At 50.0% G+C, this 19,998-nt stretch overlaps 2 protein-coding genes across 2 annotated transcripts; one reads left to right on the top strand and one right to left on the bottom strand.

The window, feature by feature from the left end:
• Nucleotides 1–7,308: 7,308 nt before the first annotated feature.
• On the top strand, nucleotides 7,309–11,397 carry UHO2_04647 (uncharacterized protein; the record flags this gene model as incomplete). Its single annotated transcript, XM_041554463.1, has 1 exon — nucleotides 7,309–11,397. One exon carries the CDS (start codon nucleotides 7,309–7,311, stop codon nucleotides 11,395–11,397), a length of 4,089 nt encoding a protein of 1,362 aa, XP_041410397.1.
• A 147-nt stretch (nucleotides 11,398–11,544) lies between these two features.
• UHO2_04646 (uncharacterized protein) lies at nucleotides 11,545–13,077 on the bottom strand (the record flags this gene model as incomplete). The annotated part of the gene is made up of 1 exon (XM_041554462.1): nucleotides 11,545–13,077. The coding sequence occupies one exon, from the start codon at nucleotides 13,075–13,077 to the stop codon at nucleotides 11,545–11,547; it is 1,533 nt and encodes a 510-aa protein (XP_041410396.1).
• Nucleotides 13,078–19,998: the final 6,921 nt, after the last annotated feature.

Here is a 19,998-nt window from a genome sequence, read left to right as displayed (position 1 = left end):
TTCATAGGGTGGGTTATACCTGGGCCCAGTAGGGGATGCATACTTCTCATGGTTAGAGTAAGGTTGCTCATCCTGGTCTAGGAAGGACACAGTCCTTTGTAGTCTTGGTGCTGGGCTGAGTGTGCATGGCTCCTTGGCCATAGATTCTTCAGTCTGGCTGTTGTTCCCTAGTAGGGTTTCCAACAATTCCAGTCTCTGTAGATAGCAATTGGTGGCTGCCCAATTCAATGTTTGAAGCCTCTCTTTCCTTTGCCCTTTCCATCATCCTCTGCAATTCTTCAAGCCTATCCTTTGTGTTGGGCTCCATCATAGTGTTGTGGGGCACAGCTTGAACAATCCACTCTAATGTAAGTGGTTGTGTGCCTGAAACCAGATTGGGTGCTTCCAGTTGATTTTGGTGAGATCAACTGGGTAAGATCTATTTGGTATTTTTTGGTTGAAAGTAACCAGATGGTTGAGTTCTGGTAGGTTTTGGCTGACCAACTTAAACACTCCCTTCAGAGGCTATGTGGCACATCTGTAACACATTGGTTGGAGAATGGTATAAGATACCACTCTCCTAATACAGCACAAGTGTTTGTGGTGCTGCTGCTTGATGCTCTTGTCATTGTCTGGACCACAATAAGATTATTGCCTACAGATGACAAGAGGTACTAGACTGCAGGTGTTTAGACACTGCCTACAGTAACTGACTGGACTGCAAATGTTGAGCAACACTGCCTACAGTGATGGACTTCCAATGGTGATACAACACACACAATCAAGAGGTCATTGCAAAGCCCTGCTATTGCAATGAAGCTAATTGTAACTAAGAGTAAGTAGATGTAAAGTAGAGTGGATGAGGATCCACTCGTATGCTATGGTGAAGTAGTAGTATTTATGTGCTTTGAAGAGGGTCGCTGGCGACACCGCTCCTGCACCTCTTGAGGAGTGCCCTGTCCTCCTCATCCTCTTGACTCCTCTTTTCCTTGAGCTGTGAGTTGATCTTCTCGACACTGCCCTTCCTTCTTATGGTTCCTATGCCGGTCTCCTTGGTCCAGGTCCCTTTCTCCTCAATCAGTGACCATCCTCCTGATCCCTAGCTGGTGCCCCCCTGACCGTGTGACTATCCTTATTGTCCCGCTCCCTAGAGGTTATTGTAAGCAGTCGCGCACCTGAAACCAGGTTGGGTGTTTCCAATTGGTGTTGGTGGGATCAATTGAGTAAGATCTACTTGGTATGTTTCGACTAAACATAACCAGATGGCTTTGTACTGGTAGGTCTTGGCTGACCGCCTTGAACACTCCTTTCAGAGGTTGTGCAGCATGTCCATTATTCTCTGGAGGGAGAGTAATACACTCTCCTTTACAGTACGAGTGTTTGTAGTACTTGTCATGGGCCTGGATGCGCAAGAAGTAAGAAGATCTGTCAACTCATATGAAGGGAGCACAGGAATCACAGAATCAGGCAGATCGTGGGATTTGCAGCAGAGTTCATTGAGATCTGTGGTAGAAACAGTTCTATGACAGATCCCAGCAAGATCTGCATGAACAAGGATAGTATTACGAATTCTGCCAAGATCAGTAGTAGAAGAGATCATGTGGCAGATTCTGCAGAGATCAATGGTAAGTGTCAGGGGTCTCGCGCCTGAAACCCAGGTCGGTCTGTCGAGATACTCGGTGACTATTAAACTGTGTGACAGCTATTGTCTCGGTATCGGTGACTATCAAGTTGTGCAGTGACAGCAGGTGGCGTTCGTTGTATATACTATCGTAGGTTTCGGCTGACCTCTGTGGACACTCCGTTCAGGGGTAGCTCGGCACGATCAATATCAATGTTATGATGACACCAAGGTCTGGTGTGGGTGTTGATGATGATGAGGTTGATGGTGTTGGTGATGAGATTGGTGATGTCGATGATAATGAGGTTGATGGTGTTGATGATAAGATTGGTGATGTCAATGATAATGAGGTTGATGGTGTTGGTGATAAGGTTGGTGGCGTCAACACGAGTGTCCAGTGTGTTGACTTGATGCTTTGAAGTGATCCCCGGACCGCAGTGGACTACTGCCTTCGGTTCTATCTATATCCGGACCGCTAACCTGCTATGGGCGCCTTCGGACGTCAGGTAGTGGTGATACAACACACACACTACGATGAGGAGCAACCTTGATAGATTGCTGCTATGCTGACTGAAACTAATGTATACTTATGCTGAAGTGATAACTAGTTATGGTGAGTAGAGTGGATGAGGATCCACTCGACCTATGATGATGAGAAAGCATGGTTATATACCTCCTCTCAGCATCGCCAGCGATGCTGCTCCTGCTCTCTCTCCATAGAGTACCTTCTTCATCGAGTACTGCTCAGGGGCCTCTCCTGCTTGGCACTCCTGTGCCTCTTGAGCTGTGTCGACTCCTTTGACACTGCTCCTCCTCCTTGCTATCCTGCTTGCTTGGCACCCTTGTGCCTCCTGAGTGGTGTCGACTCCTTCAACACTGCTCCTCCTCCTCAGGACCTGGTGTCGACTCCTTCGACACTGCTCCTCCTCCTTTGATCAGTGACAGTTCCTTTGGCTCTTGTCTCTCGAGCCCCTGAGTGGTAACCATCTGCATGCTCCTTGAGCTTGGTCCTCTTCGTGGCTGTGCCTGCTCCTTAAGCTTGGTCCTCCTCGTGGCTGTGCCTGCTCCTTGAGCTTGGTCCTCCTCGTGGCTGTGCTTGGCCCTCCTTTGCATGTGAGTCCATAGGAGTCCATGGTCTCCATGGAGACTGCACTACGACCATGCTCTCTACTGGTGTCGACTAGGTCTTCGATACCTGTGCTCCTTCCATATGAACCAGTGACCCTCCTGCTTCTTGAGCATCCAGGCCCATGACAGTAAGGATGATTGTTCAATGACTTCACATGCAAGGAGGACCAAACTCTGCCAAGACGGGGTCCAAGTCCAGAAGCATGCAGCTGGTTACCACTCAGGGGTTCACAAGATGAGAGTCAGGAGAACAGTCACCAGGTAGGAGGAAGGAGAGCTGTGTCAGTGACACTGGCATATAGGTCATGAGGAGAAAGAGCTGTGCCAAAGAGGTTGACACACAGCTCAAGAAGGACAGGAGCGATGTTGCAGGGACTCCTGCACAGTACTCGACGAGGAGTCCACTCTCTGGAGAGAGAGAGCTGGAGCAGTGTTGCAGGCAATGCTGCAACGATGTGTCATGGGCCTGGATGCTCAAGAAGCAGGAGGGTCACAGGTTCATATGGAAGGAGCACAGGTATCGAAGATCTAGTCGAGATCAGTAGAGAGCATGGTCGTAGTGCAGTCTCCATGGAGACCATGGACTCCTATGGACTCACATGCAAAGGAGGGCCAAGCACAGCCACGAGGAGGACCAAGCTCAAGGAGCAGGCACAGCCACGAGGAGGACCAAGCTTAAGGAGCAGGCACAGCCACGAAGAGGACCAAGCTCAAGGAGCATGCAGATGGTTACCACTCAGGGGCTCGAGAGACAAGAGCCAAAGGAACTGTCACTGATCAAAGGAGGAGGAGCAGTGTCGAAGGAGTCGACACCAGGTCATGAGGAGGAGGAGCAGTGTCGAAGGAGTTGACATCAGGTCATGAGGAGGAGGAGCAGTGTCGAAGGAGTCGACACAGCTCAAGAGGCACAGGGGTGCCAAGCAGGAGAGGCCCCTGAGCAGTACTCGATGAAGAAGGTACTCTCTGGAGAGAGAGAGCAGGAGCAGCATCACTGGCGATACTGAGTAGAGGTATATAACCATGCTTTCTCATCATCATAGGTCGAGTGGATCCTCATCCACTCTACACCATACATAACTAGTTATCACTTCAGCATAAGTATACATTAGTTTAAGTCAGCACAGTCACAATCAAGTAGATTGCTTCCATTATAGCACATGTGTTGTATCACCACTCACTGACGTCCAAAGGCGGTTCCTAGTAAACCTGTGGTCTGGATAAAGATAGAACCAAAGGCAGTCATCCACTGTGGTCTGGGGATCACCTCAAGCATACAGTCAACACACTGGACACTCGTGTTGGCATCTCCAATCTAGTCACTCACACCAGACCTTGGTGTCAGTACCAATTCATATCAGTTATTGATTGTGCTGAGCTACCTCTGGACAGAGTGTCCACAGTGGTCAGTCAAAACCTGCAATAGCAAAACCAATACTGCAGTTCTGAGCAGGAAAGTGATAGAGACAGCTCTATTACATATTTCGCTGAGAATCATAATATCACAAGCATTGTCGCATAACTCGACAGGATTTGTAATAGATGCGACTCTATTACAGATATCAGGTTTTGGGTGCACGACCCCTGACAGTACTGTTGCTAATGCTCTCTAACGTCGTCTGGACCGCGATATGCCTATTGCCTACAGAGGACAGGAGTTACTGGACTGCAGGTGTTGGACATTGCCTACAATAACTGACTGGACCACAGATGTTGAGCAACACTGCCTACAGTAAGGAACTGGACTGCAGGTGTTGAGGAACACCACCTACAGTTGATGCCTAACAGTGATACAACACATACATTTGAGGTGTTGTTGCAAAGCTCTGCTATTGCAATGATACATAACTATGAGTCAAGTAAAGAGTATGTAAAGTATAGAGTAGAGTGGATGAGGATCCACTCATATGCTATGGTAGATTGAGAGTATTTATGCATTCACTTGGTGTTGCCTGCAACACCTCTCCTGCTCCTCCTGAGAGGCCTTTGCCTCCTCTTGACACTCTCCCTCCTGCTGGTGTCAATCCCTTTGATGCTGTGCCTCTACTGCTTGCACAGTGTATTGGTTTGTGCAATACTGCCCCTTTGCCTCCATGCTCTTCTTTGCCTGGTGATGTGTGATGACCCCTTTGACACAGCTCCTCCTCCTTGTAGACAATCCCCAGTCTACTTGACACAGCTCCTTCTTTCTTCACCAGCAACCACCTTCTCAACCTTATCTTGTGAATCCCTTAACCACCTGTTGAGCCCTGTTGCCAAGCCCCCTTGATCATGTGGTTGCCCCTGTGCTTGGTCCTATGTGGCTGTATGCATGTACCACTTGAGTGGTAACCATCTGCATGATGCTGAGCTCAGTCCCCACTCCTGCATGTGGTTATCTCCTGTATGCTTCTCCTTCTAATGCCAGTATCCTCCTTCCTGAATCTCCTGATGTGATGGCTGACTTGCTGAGACATGCTGATCAGGCTGATTCTGATCAATCCTTGTGAGATTAACCAGGATCCCAGAGTTCAGTTGATCTTGCAAATCATATGCACTACCAACCTGATTAGATCATCAATTCCCAATGATTGCCGCAGATCAATTTGGCGCACACTTCATACACTGATCCACTGACCCTTTGACAGTTATCACGGATTCTGACTAACCGCTGTGGGAACTCCGGTCAGAGGTAGCTCAGCACAATTGTTATCCAATAGATACTTTGAGGTGACACCAAGGTCTGGTGTGAAATGAGTTGACTTGACACAAGTGTCCAGTGTGTTGACTGATTGATTGAGTGATCCCTGGATTGCAGTGGACAACTGCCTTCAGTTCTAAGATTGAGAGAGCCAGACCACAGTATGAAACTGCCTTTGGTGTCAATCATTATCTGGACTGCAGTATGAGCTGCCTTTGGATGGCATCAAGAAGCAATGATACAACACATGTGCTATGTAGATGCAATGCTCTGCAATTGCAACTGTTGACAGAATTACTAGTGTATACTTATGTGAAAATATAACTAGTAAGATAAGGTGTAGAGTGGATGGGGATCAACTCAACCACTATGATGAGAAAGCATGCTTTTATGGACATTATCACAATGTCGCCTGCGACAATGCTTCTGCTCTAGGAGACCTCCCTTGACACTGCTCCCCCCCCCCCCCCCCCCCCCTGTTGTCTTTACTACTGCTCTTGTTTACCCTATGACATCCCCCCCTCCTTAGTAGCCTTGGTATCCCCTGCTCCTTGTGATTGGGGTGACTTTGTGCTGCTTCATTGCTGTTAGGGGTCACTCCCACTTCATCTGGGTGGTGAATCACCCCCTCCTTCATATCGCTCAACCTCTTTGTTGAGTTCATCATCATGCAGGGCCCCTACTTCATCAGGTGGTGGCCCATCCCTTGACTATTGTCCTGCTATCATTGGAAGGAGTATCTTCAGACAGGTTTCCACGAGATCTGTCATATGAGCATGATACTACTGATCACACCAAACTCTGTAACAAGGCCATTGCTTCTGCTGATCTTGATGAGGTATGTCATAGAGTACTTGATCCTACCAATCTTGCTGAGCTCTGTTGGAACTCTCCTTTTGCCCAATCCACAATGGTTGCACAAGATCTCTTCATATGAGTTCCGTTCTTCCTGCACATCCTTCCGGTCCCATGACACTTGGCTGCAAGATCCTGCTCATACCAATTTGGACAAAACCTGTTGTAGAGTCTCTCTACTACAGATCTCAATGAACTCTGCTGTAAACCCCTATTTTGCCAGATCCTGCAATTCCTGCACTCCTCCTCATATGACTTCGGTTCTTCCTGCTTCCTGCACATCTGGTCCCATGACAGTGCTACAACAGTTAAGCTGTTGAAGGGGGGGTGCGGTTTATAGCGTTGATCAGGAGTATTGATTGCGATGAAGAGCATAACTAAGTACATGATGATTCAAGTGTATATATATGTCCCCCCAGCGTTCTATGTATGTGTGTATGCTGCAAGGACAATAAGACTGAAGTATGACAGGGAAACTGTGCTGGATGTCTGATAGCCAGTATAGTGATACCTTTTGTGAGAGTCAATCTGGGTAATATAATGCAAATCCGAGGGAGGGAAGTTGGCGAAGGTGTGAGATCGAACTATAGCTCACATGCGTTTACTTAAGCGAAAAGAGGCCGGAAAGCATCCGATCAAAGCACCGCGCGCCGAGGGAGAGCAGTCTAAGTTTTCGTGACTCCAAACAACCGAGTCTTGCGATCCAGGAGGGAAGCCACTTCTACCATCCGTCACCATCACCCGACCGCTCGACTAATACATCACAGCCACAGTGACGAAGCGGCGATAGGATCGTGGGAAAAGGACCCGGAAAGGCCGACATTTTCAGGCTGAGTGCAACTGGAAGGAGCATTGTAACAGTCTAGGATAGCATCACTTTGGTACTTTTGTGAAAGCATTCGACTCGCTTTGCTTACATCCGAAAGGCTCTTGCTGCTCCACCTCATCTCTGTCGCCGTCGCTATCCTCGCTGTCAACGTGACTCGACCTCGGCTTCGTTGACCATCGCCTGCCTTCCTTCGCTTGCCATCCGCAGCAATAGCAAGTCATGGCGGGCTCGCCGAATGCAGAGCCGCGCACGGTCAAGCGCAAACGCTCCTTCTCTCCACCTCCTTCTGCTTCCTCGTCAACGACTGCGCGCACACCACAAACACAGCTGCCACACTTCCATGAGCTCAACACCAAACCTCAGCGTCATTCTCATCATCCCGCCTCTCGCCACAACGATGCCGCCGAGCCGTATTCACGATCCATCCACTCTCGCTCCCACTCCTCAGCCTACTCGCAGCATCACTCTGACTCGGAACGCGAGGACCACGAACACGACACCGCCTCACACTCGCATTCGCCACGACAGGCAAGGTCTCCTTACGCTACCAGTGATCTTCGCGGCTCTCCTTCCACCAACGCTGCTGCTGGCAACGATCCTATCGCTTCACCTCGTTCTCATTCCCTTATAGCTCCACGTCCCTCTTCCTCATCATTTTCTTCCAACGCCGCTGCTTCTAGCACTTCGTCCTCACGCTACCTAGCTCAGCAGCATCACCATGGCCTTGCTCAACCGGCGACTTCCCATCCTGGCTTGAACCATCCTTCCTCTCACACCTTCTCCTCATCTTCACGCAATAACGACCACTACCGCCCACGTTCGCCTTTACCCAAGACATCTTCCGCAAAAGCCGCTCAGTCTTTGACCGCATTGGAATCCTCTCATCTTTCGGATCTCAAAAGTGACCTTGCCTCCATTACTTCTCCGCGTCAGCGTGGTTCTTCCAGCTCGACACCACAGACGCCTGCGACCTCCACGCGCAAGATGGAAGCGCCTGCATCCTCAAGGCGCAACGATGCCGGCGGCGAGTCCTCCTCTACAGAAGCCTCTATGACATCAATCGTCAAGAAGGAACAATCGACAATCTCCGAAAAGCCTCGTGGTGGACAGGCCTGTCTCGAATGTCGTCTCGCCAAGGTCCGGTGTCTTGCCTCCGACGACGCAGACAACTGTCAACGCTGTCAGCGTTTCAACTTTGAGTGCCTCTTTGTTCAGCACAAGCGAGGAAGAAAGCCAAAGAGCAAGCTTCAAGGCCGCGATCTCACTCTGCTCGCTGAAGCCGCCTATGCGACCAACTCGTCGCCTGTCCCACAGAGCGACCGGCCCAGCGCTCGCAAGTCTGCCTCTGCGAGCAGTATCGCCACTCCGGGCTCTCGCCCAATAGCCTCCTCGCTAGCTGGCAAAGGTGGATCGTCCAACTCCGCCGCTTCCCCTGGCGTTCGATGGAGCTCTGCTCCCGATAGCGCCTTTCCTGCTCCACCGCATTCAACAGATTACGCTGAACGCGACAACGCTCGACTTGGTATGGACATCGACGACGACAACGCCAGCCGTGCAGCTTCCCCTTCCTCGGCCTTTTTCTCCAGAAAGCAACCCTTGTCTGCATTCGGCTCGCAAGCTGACAACAGAGCCGCCCTCGATCCCCAGAACCTCTTTGGTGTCGATGTCACTCGCATGACCTCAGCCATGTCTCAAGCCATGCGTTCTTTGGAGAGGAGAAGAGGTGCTCCCTATACCCTTGTCACCAACAATGAGATTGCCAATGTTGATGGCAACGACGATGATGACAGCAGCGAAGTCGGTGCCACTCCTCAACCTCCCGGTACTACCACAGCTGCCGACACCAACGCCGCCAACGAGAGCTTCGAGCTCATCGCCGAACAGCCTCTCACCTTGCGTGTCATGCTCAAGCCTTTTGAGGTGTCGGATCAGCCAGATTGCGAGACGCCCCGGATCTTGCAAGATGACCGCAATCCTCTAGCCTCTCAGCCAACTCAACCACAACTCAATGATCCCATCACTGAAGGCATCCTCACCGAACCTGCTGCTCGTGCCCTTTTCGACCTCTTCATGACGCATTGCAATGCCTGGAGTGGCGTCTTTGACCCATCGCTTCATACGCACGACTTTGTCCGCAAGCGATCCTCTTTCCTCTACACTGTGTTGCTCTATGTCGGCACGCGACACTCGAAACGACCTACCGCCCATCACCTCATCGCACGCGAGCTGCGAAACGAGCAAGTGTCCGACTCGGAATGGAACATTGCTTACCTTGATCCTGTCAATGACCGCACGCAGAAGGCTGCTGAAGACTACGCCAATCAAGTGTGTCGCCGCATTCACGATATGGCCCGAGAGCATGCTGCCCGTGCTTTCGTCGATGGTGACCGCACTGTGCTGTGCTGTCAAGCCTTTTTCATTCTTGCCAGCTGGAAGCCTCTCGACGACGGTCTTAGTGTCATCCAGGTGGGTTACGCTTTCCGCCTCGCAATGGACATTCAGCTTCACGCCGAGATGCCCAACTGCGTCAAGCCCAACGAGTCGACCCTTGACCAGGCTGGTAGGCAGCGCTACGAGGCAGTACAGAGACGATTCCGTAATCGTCAACGAACCTTCATGATGTTGTTCGTGCAAGACAAGTCGCAGCAGATCTCGAACAAGATCACTACTCACTCAATCTCGGCGGATAACGTGCTGGTTCGACGCTGTCAGACCTGGTGGAAGCATGCTGGTTCCATCCCGACCGACGCATTCGTGTGTGCCTCGACCGACATCCGCCGTATTCAGGGCAAGTACGTAGAGCTGTACGATCGCATTGAGGCCCTCACCTCGGCCACCTCGGATGGGCCAAGCATCATGATGCCTGCCTTCCTGTCGGATCTCTTCGAGTGGAGCGCACGATGGCATGAAGCTCTGGGATTGCGAGAAGACATGGATGGGAACAGCCATTCCGACGATCCAGCTGCCTATGAGCGCAGGTGTCAGCGTTTGTGTCTGAAGCTGTGGAAGGACAACATCAAGACCTACGTATCTTCGCTGGTACTCAAGTCCAGCCTCAAGCAAGCTGCATTGCAGGAACATCAAGAGATCGTTCGCAACCACCATCGTCGATCTACTACGAGGGAGAAGGAGGACCGTGACTCTATCTCGGGCAAGTCGCACTTGTCGAACGGGCTCGAGCCTGGTATGGTCAACTTGATGGCTATGCCTGCCTTCTGGCCTTGTGTCGAGGGCGCGCGTGGTGTGCTGGAGGCGGTATGCGCCTTCCCACCGGAGAGACTGTTGTGTGCACCTGATGCGACGATCATGCAGACAACCCATGCTGCTGTGCTGCTTTGCAGTCTTGCTACGGTCAAGTCGCAGCCACCGCTTGGGCCGGGTTACTTGCGCTCGAACATTCAATTGATTGATCAAGTCAGCGCCGCTTTCCGCCGTGCAAGCATTACAGAGGAAGACACGGTGCTGCACATCGCCATTTACCTCGAGTCACTACTGCGGCCCAAGAACGCTGCACCGAAGCACAGTGCCCAGACTGATCCTGTCAAGTCCTCTCACGCTGTGTCAGGTGGTAGTGGCGCTTCCCGTGGAGCTGCGGCATCTGGCGAAACGCAACGCAACAGCAACCCAGCATCTGTATTTGGCAACGGATCCATGATGGGTGGTTTGCCCTCGGACAACGGCCAGAATGGAGCTGCAAGCTTTAATGGTGGGGCGATGGGTGGTGGACTCAACAACTTTACTCAACTCGCCAACTTTACGCTCATGTCGAACAATACTGACATGTTCTACTCAGGCAACAACAATAGCAACACCAACAACAACAATCTTGACGCTGCAGCGGAGAACGCAAGATGGTTCAACAACGCTGGGTCGCAGAACAATGGCCCCAGCGTTCCGCAAGACGACAACAACAACAACCTTTTCTTCAACAATAGCGGTGCAGGCGACAGCTTCGACCGCGAAGGCTTGGACGCCATTGCTTCTGCTGCTGCGGCGGCAGCCGCTGGTGAGAGTGGCGCTGCAGCAGGAGGTGGTGGTGGTGGACCAATGGACATGTCTGCTGTCAACTGGTCTTCTGCTATGGGTGGAGGTGCTGGAGGTACGCCGGCAGTATCGGCACCGTGGAATAATATCATGTTTGCAAGTGCAGGGGATGGCAACCCCGCATCTGGACTCGGTGATGGCTATCAACAGCAGCAGCAGCAGCAGCAGCAGCAGAACAATAACATGTTCGGGCAACACCAAAACTCGAGCCGGGAACAAGCTGACGAGACATTGCGCATGTTGTTGCGTTTCCTCGACGGTTGAGCCGGAAACCTTACCGTTATCGTTCAAAATCTCTGTACACTAAACTCTCATCTAATCTTATTCTTTCTGGAACTTCGGACATCACAATCGAAGCACCGAGTGATACATGAAAGAAATTTTGTATTCCGCAGGAGGACATGGAGACATTTAGACGTACTGGAAAGGCGTAGCATGACCCTGCTGAACTGTAATACCCTTTGTCTGGGTGAACTCCCTTACACCCTCGAGCCCATTGAACCTTCCGTAACCACTGCTCTTCCAACCACCATGAGGCATTACTGGATCATCGTGTACCGGTTGAGCATTGATATGAACCTGTCCCGCCTCGATCTTGTCTGCGACCTCCAAACCGAGAGTTTGATTACGGGTATAAACGCTTGCTGCCAACCCATACTCGGGAGTGTTGGCGATTTTGATTGCTTCATCGACAGAGCTGAAAGTGATGAGGGAGAGAACGGGACCGAACGTTTCTTCGGTGTAGATCTTCATATCTTCCTTAACGGGGGCTAGGACGATGGGCTGGACGAGAGCGCCTTCGAATGCAGCCTCACCAACGACGACCTTTGCGCCTTTGTCGATGGCGTCTTGGTAGAGAACCTTCAAACGGTCGGCGGAGGAAGCGGTGAAGAGCGAGCGAAGGGCGTGTTTGTCCTCCATACCTTGCGAAAGCTTTGCGGTGAAGATCTCCTTGTGTTGTTGGAAGAGGGTGTTCAATGTATCTTCTAGCTTCTTTGCCACTTTTTCGTGGACGAGGATGTTGTTGACCGCCATGCAGATTTGGTTAGAGTTGAGGTATCCGCCAAAGAGAATCCCGTTAGCAGCCAAATCCAGATCCGCATCCTCGAGGATGATTAGAGGAGCCTTTCCTCCAAGCTCAAGTACGACTGGTTTAAGATACTTAGCAGCGGTAGCAGCAATTATCTTACCAACCCTAGTACTTCCCGTAAAGTTAACTTTCCTCACTGCGGGATACGAAATCAACGCCTCCGTCACCTCCGGTGCGTGCTGCGGATCAACATGAACCACATTCAACACTCCCTTCGGCAACCCGGCATCGATCAAGACCTGTGCCACACTCAAGTGCACCCTAGGAGCAAACTCTGATGTCTTCAAAATAGCACAGTTACCCGCTGCGATCGCATACAGCACCGACCTCAAACCCAAAATAAACGGCGCATTCCAAGGAGCGATACCCAAGACAACGCCGTAAGGTTCACGCTTGACGATTTTCATCGCTCCATCGTCCCCCGGTGGAAGCAGGTCGGCTTTGAGAGCTTGAGTCATGCTCTCGGCAGCAGATTGAAGGTGACCTGTGGCGAGGATAGCCAGTTCGAACCCAGCCATACCTCGAGAGAGAACGGTTTCTTGCATCGTGTTGCCTGCGTATTCCGCAACTCGCTCTTGCAGGAGCTGGGTGGCTCTGAGGAAGATTTCTCGTCGACGGGAAACGGGGGTAGCGCGCCAACCAGGGAATGCCGCTTGGGAGGAAGCGACAACCTGAGCTACCTCGGAAGGGGAGATGGAGGCAACGTTGTGGGTCACATCGCGAGTGCCAGAGGAGGGTTGGTCGGTTCGGTAGACGGCGTAAGTATGAGAGGGGGTGAAGGGGGAATTGTCGATGATGCATGGGAGGGGGTTGGAGGAGATGAAGTTCGGGGGAGAGTCGCCGTTGGTAGTCATCTTTGCAGAGGTTTGACGATGAGCTGGTAGTAATACTTGGTTGGGATGGTGTTGAATGAGGGTGAGCAAGGGTGAAACAGGGTGGGTTGGTTATTTGTACTGTCGAGCCTGAAGAATAAGACCTTCCGACTTATGCGCGCACTGGCCAACTCAGTTCTCACTTGCCTCGCCATGATTACAGCACTCGTCTGTCCTTCCTTCTCCTGTAGCTGTTGCTTTCATCTCACTTGGATGAAGAGGGGAACAGTTCGAATCATAGTCGACTACCTCTTCGTAAGGCTGGACAAGCTCCGTGGGTCGATTAAAGGAACTGAATTAACCCGACCTTTGGGGAAACATACGGGTCTTGACCAAGCCGAGAAGCCGACAAGGGGGATTATGTCAACTCTCCCCTTCTTCTCCGCAGTCACATCGATGAGGTGTAGTTCATTCCAAAGTCACATTAAGCAACACAGGCACACACACACACACGCAGGCAGGCTGGCAGGCAGGCAGTCAGTCTGTGTTCGGCCTATCCTTCCTCCTTCCTCCTCCTCTTGTTCCTTTCCATAGGCTACTCCTTGTTCTTGTCGATCTGGCAGCTGAGTCATCTCGTTGCCTCGCCTCAAGCCAAGGAAACTCGACTCAGCAACTTAAGTGTCACATTGGTGACTTTGTGTCAGCGGTCGCATGCCTGAAACCCGAGATCTACCAGATTGATTGATTTCAACCAGTATCAATGAACTCTCTTGAGCATGCGCCTGTCAGCCACTTCCACTGAGACTGCTTGGAGGGCTCATTACTTGACGAGTTTCAGCCAACCACTGTGAACAATCAGTCCAGTGGTAGCATGGCACAGTCTAGCTCCTGTCTGCTGCAGGACACCTTAGTGTATGTGATGGTAGCATTGGCTCAACATGGGTGTTCATAATGTCAACAACCAGATGGTGAGTTTGATGAGGAAAGCCTGGACCACAATAAGAGTACTGCCTTTGGTGAGATAGATATCTGGACTGCAGTGAGCTACTGCCTGCAAATGATGTCAATGAGGGGTGATACAACACACCTGCTTGGATTAGTAGCAACAGCCTGTGATTGCAACTATGTGACAGAACAACTAAATATATGCTACAGCTTAGAGTATAGTTAGTTAAGAATAGAGTGGATGCCAGATCCACTTGTTTACCATGATGGAGGGAGCCTATATATGTCTTGGTGCCATGGTGTTGACTTCACCACAGCCTTCCTCCTTGCAGAGGTGTGGCCTCTCCATCCACCCTTGTCTACCTTGCTCCTACTCCATTCTTACCCTTCCTGCTCCTACTCCCTTGTTGAAGCAGCAACCCTCCTATGCTGACTTCATCATGCTCAGGGGTTCTCTCCCACCTCATCAGGTGGTGAGCTCTCTCTTGTCCCCTGCTCCCAGTGGCTGAACCTGCAATCCTGGTTGGGCAGCCCCTCCCCATTGTGGGACCAATTGGTCTGCTTCATCTTGGGCCAGACAGTGAGGTCCATGGGAGTGGCATCTTCTGACTGGTTTCATTGAGATCTGTTGTAACATCTTGGTCTTACTGATCCCAACAAAACTTGTTGTAAGGTCTTGTTCTGCCAATCCCATTGAATTCTGTCATAGGACATAGATCCTACCAATCTTGCCAAGCTTCATTGGAACTCATCAGTCACCCAATCTTGTGATTCCTGCACATGATCTCTCCTCCTTTGGATCCAGTTCTTCTGCACAGGTGGTCCTATGACAGAGAGCCTCCTGGCCGAGCAAAGAAGTCGAGTTTGGACTACATCCAAGCTTGCTAACCATGTTGCAGCAGTACATGTGTTCAACATGTCCTCAAGCCCAATGGCTTGCCTGTCTTGTGGTGAGGCAATGCCAATCAAGGAGTTGGCCCTGCACCTTGATTGTCAACATGAGCTTGACCTTTCAGGCAAAAAGTAGGAACTGCTGGCTGATGATCTCTCAAATCTAGGTGGCAGAATGCAGGCTAAACAAAGGCCTGCAATTCTTAGATGGATCAAACAAGGTTACCCAAATGACAACATATCAGGCCACATGAGTGCCAAAGCAGTGGCAATGTCCAAGCCAAGATCTGGCAGCTCCTGTTATCATCCTGTTTCCACTCCCTTGGCACCTGGTTGACAGCAGAGTAGGGGGTTTCAGTTTTATTTCTTTTTCAGAAACTCAAGTTATTTTTGAGTTTTCACTTGCATCAAATATTCATTACTTATGTAAGCTCTGCCATTTTGGAAAAGTCCCTAGTCTTTGAAAATGCTGCCTCAGCAGTATTGATGCAGCAGAGTTTTCAGAATTGGACCTGAGTTTTCACTCACATGATGTTGCACATGATCTACTCACACAAATGCCTCCACTTTTCCTGCACAGCTTGTTTTGCATGAACCCACAGTGTCAATAATGACTGTATATACTTTGATTGTGCAACAAGAGTGTCAAAGATGGTAGAGCTACAAGGTGGTTTGGATTTCAGAACAGGTGGTTTGGATTCTGGAACAGCTTCATTTTCCGGCCAACACTTCATGTTCCAGCTAACACTACCCTCCCTTTGTTGGCTTCGAAAATTAACCCCCTAAAACACAGCTTACATTTGGGGGCATTAATTTTCTGAGCTTTTTTTAGTATTGGAAGACTCTAGTTTTCGAGGGCAAAAAAAAACTGAAACCCCCTAGTTGTGTAAGCGGTCGCACGCCTGAAACCAGACTGTGTGTTTCCGGTTGTTCTCGGTGAGATCACCTGAGTAAGCCCTATTTGGTTTATTTCAATTGAGAGTCACCAGACAGTTGAGTTCTAGTAGGTGTCATAGGACCAGATGTGCAGGAAGCAAGAAGATCCGAAGTCATATGAAGAGGAGCACAGGAATTGCAGGATTGGGCAAAGCAAGAGTTTTAAGGCAGAGTTCACCAAGATCTGTAGTAGAAATGGCTGTATGGCAGAACTTGTCAGGATTGGTAAGAACAAGGTCATTACTACAGAGTTCAGTGGGAATGGTAATACCATGCTTGTATGACAGACCTCATGAGAATCAGTTTGAGAGGTGCCTCTATCACCAATACAGCAAGAGGAGGATAATGAACAAGGGAGAGGTCACCACCAGATGCAGTAGGGGCCTTGCACAATGATGAAATTGGTGCCAGCAAGTAGGTACCAATGACAGGAGGGTGATGTAAGGGTGTGAGTTGCCACACAGATGAAGTGGGACTATCCCCTGATGATGATGAGGCAGCAGGAGGACCATCCATCCACAGGAGACGAGGGAAATGGTGCCAACGAGCGGCGTCACAAGGTGGATGGAGAGGATAGGAGGGATGAGGAGGAGCAGCAGCATCGCAGGCAACATTGCAGGAGTGGATATATAACCATGCTCCTCATCATAGCAAGTGAGTGGAACTCCATCCACTCTACACCATATCATACTAGCTATAAATTTCACATAGGTATACTTAGTAGTTTGTCAACAGTAGCAATCATAAGACATTACTCCTATCATAGCATGTGTGTTGTATCACTGCTCATTGACAATGATCAACACCAAAGGCAGTTCATACTGTGGTTCGGCTCTCTCGATCATTAGAGCCAAAGGCAGTCGTCCACTGCGGTCCGGGGATCACCTCAAGCACTTGTGATGCTGCTCTCTGGCTCCGCTTCTCTCGTGCCCTGTGGATGGACAGTCCTCGTGCCACTTCATCATAGTCAGGAACCATTCCCACTTCATCTGGGTGGCAACTGGCACCCCTTCATCTCCCTACTGTTGTCAGCACCCATCTGCTTGCACTGACTTCATCATCATGTAAGGTCCCTACTTCATCTGGTGGCAACCTCTCCCTTGTTCGTTGTCCTCCCCTTGCCATATCAGTGATAGAGGTTTCTCTTGAACCAATTTCTGTGAGGCCTGTTGTAGCAAGTGTGGTACTGCTGATTCTACTGACTCCTGTAGTAAGACCCATGTGTCATGGGCCTGAATGCTCAAGAAGCAGGAGGGTCACTGGTTCATATGGAAGGGGCACAGGTATTGGAGATCTAGTTGATACCAGTGGAGAGCATGGTTGTAGTGCAGTCTCCATGGAGACCATGGACTCCTACAGACTCACATGCAGAGGAGGACCAGGCCCATATGCAAGGAGGGCCAGGCACAGCCATGAAGAGGACCAAGCTCAAGGAGCATGCAGATGGTTACCACTCAGGGGCTCGAGAGACAAGAGTCAAAGGAACCATCACCAGTCAAAGGAGAAGGAGCAGTGTATAGGGAACTGGCAAGCAGGTCCCAAGGAGGAGGAGCAGTGTCGAAGGAGTCGACACCACTCAGGAGGCACAGGGGTGCCAAGCAAGCAGGACAGCAAGGAGGAGGAGCAGTGTCGATGGAGTCAACACAGCTCAAGAGGCACAGGGGTGCCAAGCAAGCAGAATAGCTCAAGGAGGACAGGAGTGGTGCTAGAGGGGCCCCCTGTACAGTACTTGATGAAGAAGGTACTCTCTGGAGAGAGAGCAGGGGTAGCATTGCTGGCGATGCTGTGAAGAGGTATATAACCATACCTTCTCATCATCAAAGGTCAAGTGGATCCTCATCCACTCTACACATACCATAACTAGTTATCACTTCAGCATAAGTATACATTAGTTTCAGTCAGCATAGTAGCAATCTATCAAGATTGCTCCTCATTGTAGTGCATGTGTTGTATCACCACTACCTGACATCTGAAAGCAGTTCATAGCAAACCAGTGGTCTGGATATAGATAGAACTGAAGGCAGTAGTCCACTGCAGTCCAGGGATCACTTCAAGCATTAGTCAGCACACTGGACACTCATGTTGATGCCACCAAATTACCACCAATGCCACCAACCTTATCACCAACACCATCAACCTCATCATCATCAACACTCACACCAGACCTTGGTGTCAACATAACCTTCGTATTGATATTGATCAAGCTGAGCTACCCCTGAATGGAGTGTCCACAGAGGTCAGCTGAAACCTATGATAGTATATACAATGAATGCCACCCACTGTCATTGTGCAACTTGATAGTCACTGAGCGATGTAGCTCATTGAGACTGATACTGAGACAATAGCTGTTGCACAGTTTGATAGTCACCAAGTATCTCGACAGACCGACCTGGGTTTCAGGCACGAGACCCCTGACACCATGTTCCTACCGATCTCGACGAGTTTTGTCATAGAGCCATTGATCCTACCAATCTCACTGAACTCTGTCAGAACTCTACTTTTGCCCGATCCATGATTGTTGCACATGAGTTCTTCATATGAATCCATTTTTTCCTGTGCATCTATCCGATCCTGTGACAGTACTGGACTGCAGGTGTTAGACACTGCCTTCAGTAATTGAACTGGACTGCAGGTGTTGAGCAACACCATCTACAGTGAGAGACTGGACTGCAGGTGTTGAGCAACACTGCCTACAGTTGACATCCAATGGTGATACAACACACATGTTCTAGATGTCATTGCAAAGCACTGCTATTGCAATGATATGTAACTAAGAGTCAAGTAAAGAGTAAATAAGATATAGAGTAGAGTGGATGAGGATCCACTTGTATGCTATGGTGAAATGAGAGTATTTATGTGTTTGTTTAGTGTTGCCTGCAACACCTCTCCTGCTCCTTCAGAAAGGGTTATTGCCCCCTTCCAACACTACTCCTCTTTTCCTTGAGCTGTGTGTTGACTCCTTCAATGCTGCTCTTCTACTGCTCAGGCAGTGGGCTGGTTTGTTTGACACTGCCCCCTTGCCTCCATGCTCCTCTACACTTGGTGATACATGTCAACCTCTTTGACACTGCTCCTCCTCCCTATGGACAATCCCTGGTCTCCTTAACACAGCTCTCCCTCTCCTAACTGGTGACTGTCTTTTCATTCCTTATCTTGTGAATCCCTTGATCATGCACCAGACCCTATTGTAATGCTCACTGATCATGTGGTCACCCCTGTGGCTGGCTCTATGTGGCAGTGAGCATGTCCCCCTGAGTGGTAACCATCTGCATGATACTGAGCTCAGTCCTCTTCTTGCATGTGATTGTTCCTGTATGCTTCCCTAGCCTTCCAATGCCAGGGACCCTTTCTTCCAATCCTCCCATTACTTCATTGTGATGATTGACCTGTCCTGTACCAATGGCTTTGGTCAGCATGTTTTGGTGAAACATACTGGCTAGGCTTGTTCTGGTCAATCCCAGTGGGATTAATCAAAACCCTAGGTTGTGGTTGCCCTCACAAATTACATGCACAGCTAGCCCAATCAGATTGTTGTCACCTGATGCTTGCTTCCAGATTCTTTCTGCACAGGACCTTCTGCGCAGACCATGTGACAAGTGGCACTTCTCAGAAGGACTCAAGCAATACAGCCATTGCTTCTGGCTCTGAGTCATATCCAAAGATTGATCCATCCCTGCTATTGGATGATGACTTTTACAAACCCCCACTTGATGGACAAGGCACCATCTTGCTTCAGATTCAGAGGAGCAGACCACTGAGTTGTCCAGCCATACCTCAGTTTGTCATAGTTCTTGTTTGTCTCAGCACTAGCATACTGGTCATAAGCACTAGCCATCCCAGCAAACAAACTTGTCCCTTTTCTCTGTTTTGCATGTCTTGTTTTGTGTTTCCATTGTCTCTGGCTGTCTTAACTCTTGTTGATACTGTTTTTATGTTTGTATTTGTAAGCTAGTAACCTGATCCTTGCTTGGGTTTGCTGAAGGTTACGATCCAGCAAGATGCTGACAAGATGAAATTCGGTCCTTCGACGTCGGCATGTCAACCGACCACTCGTTGTTGGAGTGCTTGAACTCTCCTTCATTTGTGAGAATTCACTTGTTTGGATTGCCCCACAATCGCTTAGCATTCTTACATCCGAACAGCGAGAAGACTCCCGCTCCAACTTGACGGCAGATGTCGTGAATTCCGACC

This window comes from Ustilago hordei (assembly GCF_900519145.1).
Source record: "Ustilago hordei strain Uho2 genome assembly, contig: UHO2_contig_10, whole genome shotgun sequence".
Taxonomy (NCBI): Eukaryota; Fungi; Basidiomycota; class Ustilaginomycetes; order Ustilaginales; family Ustilaginaceae; genus Ustilago; species Ustilago hordei.
This window is presented reverse-complemented; position numbering and strand designations above follow the sequence as displayed.